The 6,000-nt window shown below is 47.8% G+C and overlaps 1 protein-coding gene across 1 annotated transcript in view; it reads right to left on the reverse strand.

Annotated features, from left to right (window-relative positions):
- The window catches only part of EXT1 (exostosin glycosyltransferase 1), a 310,771-nt gene extending 305,680 nt beyond the window's left edge, over positions 1 to 5,091 (reverse strand). The window contains exon 1 of the mRNA XM_083359823.1: positions 3,072 to 5,091. Coding sequence (XP_083215949.1) covers positions 3,072 to 4,045 — 974 coding nt within the window. The 5' untranslated portion in view covers positions 4,046 to 5,091. The remainder of the gene's footprint in view (positions 1 to 3,071) is intronic.
- Positions 5,092 to 6,000: the final 909 nt, after the last annotated feature.

A 6,000-nucleotide genomic window follows, 5' to 3' on the forward strand; every position in this document is an offset into this window, starting at 1 on the left:
GGCTGGAAAAAGGCTTCAACAGAAGATGGGAAAAGGAAGTAAAAGAAAAGGATGTAAGCTCTTGCAGGTATTTCCCTCATCCTGCACCCCAAAATATAGCCAAATCAACTGATTACACACACATTCTTTATGTAAACATGCCTGCAAGTGTGGTGAACGTAAGCGACTGGAGAATCTGGAACTACTGCATGAGAACCAAACTTTGCTTGCAATTCAAGTCTGTCACTATATGACCATATGGCAAACGTGGGAGCAGGTTTTGTGCAAGAAAGTCTTTCATTAGTATACTGTTAAACAGAAAAATACTCCATTGTGAGGCAATGCAGTGGTCACCTCATGACCTTCGTTTGCAGAAAGGACAACTGGCTTCACATAGCCTCAACAGACAATTGTCAGAAATACTGCTGGGTGACAAAGCTGTCTGTGCAAGTGTGTCCACATTGTCCATAAAAAAACAGATGGGCTAGCTCAGGTAGTAAAAAGTATCTTTGATGATGGGCCTCTCAGGGAAGAGGTATCCCTGCATGGCCTTACCTCCTATTGGAACCACACTGTGAGTGGATGGTCTCCCCACAGGCAGCCATTTTGTGAAAGCAGCCACAACGGATGCTCAGATTTTCAATACTCCCCTTGGCTGAAAAGATAAAGCTCTACAAAGCATGGGTCTTCCATCCTGAAAGAACTTAGCTGATAATCCATTTCTCAGGTATTTCTAGTAAAGAAAAGAAGGTAGATCAACCCAACTGCTGGTGACTTCCTGAATCCATCAATATTTTCTTACAAAACATTGTGGACATGTCCAGGGAGTCGCCTGAAGTCAAGACTAATCTGAAGGCACACACGGACAAACGGTCTACCAGTGTCTTCTTTCAGGATTTGTCAAATTTCCCACCTAAATGGATTTCTCTGGAGTTATCCCATCTAAGCATTAACCAAATCTAACCCTCCTCAGCTTTTTCTTGACAGCAAGCGAAGTTGACCAGGAACATCTCTCCACTGTGATATACTAAATTGTTTGATTAGAAACAGGGGAGTCTCAGGTTTAAATTTTTCTCTAAATTTTGGAAACTTGCTGGAACGCTTTGATCAAGTTGTTGTCTCTCAGTCATACATTATTACCCAGAAGTCCCAGAGAAAAGTTGGGATATAAATCTAATAAATATTTTCAAGTGTCAGCTCATTTGCAAGGACTGCAATCTCACTTTTAGACATTTTGGTAATTCTGATATGAAATATAGTCCTGATCTAATGAACCTCTAAGCAAGTCTTGATGTATACTGCTTTAGAACAATATGTGCTTACATAACTGAACTTCCCTATTTGCTCATTGTGTAGTGTGTTTCTTTAACACAGGGATCTTAACTCTGCAAACACAGCTGTGATCAGCATTTAAACCTAGCTAATTAGTTTCAAACAGATTCATTATCACTAAAACCCTTCCATGGCCCTCCTTGCAAAACTGTTGTGTCAGCATCTTCAGATTAAAGAAACCCTCATAGGAGCTATTTTTTAAAAAAAGAATAGCAAATAAGCGCACAATCCTGTTCATAAGATAAGACAACCTTTATTGTCATTTTTTTTACTGTGGGCGCAACAGCACACATCAAAAATGAAATTTAGTTGCCCGCTCTCAAAGTGAAACACATACATGACACACACCTAAATCATACTATATATAAGATACGTATAGACCCACACCCCTACATATACGTAACAAATAAATATTAAATACTGTTCATCTTGAATATATAACGGAAGGAGGAAGGTTGAGAGTTCACAAGGTTAATGCCAAAAAAATCAACTATGGGATGTCAAGAGAGTTCACAGGGACCTGTTCTTGCAGCACCTCTTGATGTAACCCTAGCTAGCCTTTAAAGTGTAGAGCAGCCTAGTGTGTAGGTAGGTCTGAAGATCAAGCTCTGGGCAGGTCAGAAAGCTGGTTAACATACTTTGGCAACAGAGGATTCTACAGAACATACAATATCTATCTGCTATCCAAAGTAACTCTGCAGAATTAATTTCAAAAGGAAATAAGAGAGACATAGAATGGAAAAAAAACCACAGGAAATGTTTATCTCACTGGAAATAGCCATCAACATGGAAAAACATATGTAAAGGGCTTGAGGTTGGAGCAATTCCACACCTCATGTTGACTGAGGTTACAGCTTTTGTAGGAAAGAAAAATAAATGAGACAGTGAAAGACAGTGATCTTTTGGACAGATCAACAGATCCACTTCCCCCAAGTGCTGAACACCTGAGACAAGATAACTGCCTCTGCAAAATATATGACCACACATTTTAGCAGATCCCCTGAATTGTCCTTCAGGCCATATTCATCAGGGTAAAAAAAAAAGAAAAAAGAAAGCATTGAATTCTGAGATGGACGGGAAGCGTTTCATGAGTGAGGAAGTATAAAAGAGCCTCTGCTTTTCAACCCAAATAGCCAATGAGACACACAGAGTCCGAATGAGCAACTCCAGTTAAAGCAAGAAAAGATGCAGCAGATTACACTGTGATTCAGAGCCATTTTATTTAAAAGAAATTAATGGGGCGTGCACTTGGTCTGAGGCATGAATAGGAATTCCTGAACATTTAAGAAAACTCACAGCGCAATCCTGCACACCTTTTGCTCAACACAGTGACTCTGTGTCCTTGGCCGCCTCTTTAAAAAAAAATCAGATATCACAGGTGAAATCCCCAATTGATGGAAGCCACCCCAGTTCTGTACTGTAGCCAATGAACTGAAATAACATGTCCGCTTACCTACACACACACCCCAGCCACAAACTTACAATGTTGCACCTGTTTTTTCAGCTCACAATTGAACAATTGTACCAAGAATCAGGAAGGAGGTCAAATAAATAAATAACTACATACCTAACAGGACTATGAAGGACTTGTGATTCAGCTGGAGCATTTAAAAAAAAATGACAAAAATGAAGCAAGGAAAGAAGCGAGATGGAGAATTGCCTGGAACATTTGCAAGGCATTATTAATCTGTCCCTGCTACCCTAGCCACGTGTGCGAAAGAGAAGGAAAGCAATGCGAGAGGCCAAGTGCCTTCACTTACTTTTCATACTCGGCGTTGTCCCTATCACACCGAGAATCCTTGTGCTTCTGCCAATCTTTGCCATGCTTGCAGGTAGTCAACAGGAGAAGATCTTCCCCATTATGGACATGATATAAGGCATTCCTGGTGTCTGATCCTATCCCAGTTAGGTACCTCTTCCCCTTGAATACCAACATATACTTCCTCAGAGGGGGGATGGTGTTAAACCTCAAGAAGCCTCTCTCTCCTCCTGTCCTTGGGTGATCCTTAGAAAAAAGAGGGATGGAGACATCAAACTTCGGCCGGAAGTTTTCCGTACTGATGCTGGCTTTGGCCAACATGGCCTGGCCAATGTCGAAACCCACGTCCTCAGTGTAGTCAGGCCAGGTGCCGGAATATAAGTTAAAAACTAAATGATTCCTCCCATTGTTCCACAGATGGAGGCTTTGCACTTTGGAGCGCAGGTTGTGCACGTACTGGGGAGAAAGTTGGTCTCGGTCTAAGGTGTCCAAGCTGAGGACGAAGAGGCAAGCTTGGCTGGGGTCCGACGTATAAAAGCGGGAGCCTTCGACGGCCGCCAGGATGTTTTGGTAGCTCTCGGCGATCTTCTCCCCTTTCTGTTGGGGGTAGACGTAGACCTTGAAGCCGTTTTTTTTGCAAAGGGCGAAGTCGAAGCAGGACTCCATGCGGCACTTCTTGCCCTTGTAGACGCCGGTATTGGCGTCGCGCTTCTGGCGAGGGGAAGCGTGCCGGTTGTAATCCTGGCTCTCCAGCTGATCCCAAGGCAGGAAAGGGCGCAGGGCGTCTGGGAATCGGGGCCAGTAGTGTTCGTGGCGTTGCAAGCCATTCTTGCTGCTGCTGCTGCTGCTGCTACTCGCCTCTCGCCTGCTTTGGCTTCTTCTGGATGCTCTGAACTGCAAGCCGCCGAAATAGAAGAGCAGGACGACGAAAGTGCCAGCCGAGAGCAAGGTGAAGTAGCGTTTTTTGGCCTGCATGTGTCCTATCTGGGTCAAGAGGATCGTCAATAAACACAAAGCTCGCCCAACTTTGCCAACTGACACTTTCAGCTCGAGTCCGCCATTTTCCCGCCTGCCAAGACTTTAAACTCTCTTCTCCCACCTTCTCTCGATTCCTTTCCCAAAGGCTCCGACTGATGCAGCGCATGTGGGCGATTTCGTTAACTTTCTCCCCTCTTGTCTTTCATCTTTGGCTCGCCTTTAGGAGGAAAGGGAGGCTGCGGGGGGTGGGGTGGGTTGGAAATGAAGAGGGACGGAGCGAGGCCGGGAAGGAAAAAAAAAAGGGTTCGGGGAAAGGCAAGGGAGAAAAAGAAGGCAAGGGCGAGAAAACCGGGGCAAAAAAAAAAGAGAGCGGAGCCCGCCCAGCGTGGCTTTTTCCAAAAGAGGCTGGGGAATTGGCTGGCAATGCAAAAGAGGAGGAAGAGAAGACAAAAGACAGCGGCGGCTCTGAACCTAAAAAAGAAGCCGCCGAGTCCCGGGCTCCGGCTCTCCAATCTGCGGGTGCCAGACCGAGAAATCCGTCCCGCCCTCTTCTCTCTCTCTCTCTCTCTCTCTCTCTCTCTCTCTCTCTCGCATGCACACCCGTACACACACACACACACACACACGACAAGCAAACGCACAAGGGGGGGTTCGGAGAGTTTAAGAGCAGGAAGAGCAACTTCAACTCGGGCAAAACATCCCTTGGAAGAGAACAAAACAAAACAAGCCCAACAACAGCCAGGAAGGAGGAAGCCAAGCCAAGAAGTCCGCTAGCCCGGCGCCCGGCTTTTCCGAACAATCTGGATGAATAATCTGGATGAATAAATCTGGATGCAGCTTGCCTGGGCTCGCTGGAGATAACACCGCCGGGATTACATCTTCCGGCCCGAGCACCGTAACCTTACGAATCCCTGCATTTCTCTCTCTCTCTCTCTCTCTCTCTGTTTTCGGTGTGTTTAGCACCGGCTGCAAGGCATGCTGACGAGCGGGACTTCCGCACGCTTTCCAGCGATCTCGCCGCCTTGGGATGGCCCCGGGGATGGAAGCGACGAAAAGATCCTCCTTCTTCCTTCTTCGCCGCCGCCGCGGCTTGCCGCTCCTGCCGCCGCCTCCTCCTCCTCCGCCGCCGCCGCCTCCTTTTAGCCCCCGCCCCTCTCAGCCATTCATTTCAGCGAGCGGCGATCCACGCAAGCCCGGGAAACGAGGGAGGGAGGGAGGAGGGAGGGAGGGGGAGGACGCCGCCTGCTCCTCTTGCGACGTCGCCCGATCGCCGCGTTCGATCTCCGAACGTTCCCCGGTTCCGAATGTTACACTCGCAACATTCCATTCCCCGACACCACGGCGCTGACCTCATCCATCCACGCAGCCCCGCCGGCCGATTGGCTGGGCGTCACGTCCGGAGGGGGCGGTGCTTCCGCTGCACCCATTCATAACCCGCCAGCCGGGGAAGACGCTTTTGCAGTGTCGCGAGCGAGCGAGCGAGCCAGGCGGGAGGCTCGTCCCTCCTTCCCCTTCAGCCCTTTTAGGTAGGGACGGCAGGTTTCCCTTCCTCCCCTCCCGGCGGGGAGGGGGCTGTCTCCCCCCCCGTTGGAAAGCCAGTCCCGCTCTCGCGCCCCCCTCTGGCGCTGAGCGGATCATTCGAGTTAAGAAGCAGGTCTGAACGAGAGATCCGAGAGTGCCCTCCCCCCCACACACACACACATACACACAACCAGGGCTTTTTTTGTAAAAGAAAAAAGGTGCCGGAACTCACACGTGTCATACAACCCCGCCTTGCCTACCCTACAAGGTTCCATCCAAAAAAGGTGCAGATCTACCCATAGTTATATAATTAATACAATTAAACACAGTGCTTTTTTTGTAAAAGAAAAAGGTGCCGGAACTCACACGTGTCATACAACCCCGCCTTGCCTACCCTACAAGGTTCCATCCAAAAAAGGTGCAGATCTACC

The sequence above is a fragment of the Vipera ursinii genome (genome assembly GCF_947247035.1).
Source record: "Vipera ursinii genome assembly, chromosome: 3".
In the NCBI taxonomy this organism is placed as follows: Eukaryota; Metazoa; Chordata; class Lepidosauria; order Squamata; family Viperidae; genus Vipera; species Vipera ursinii.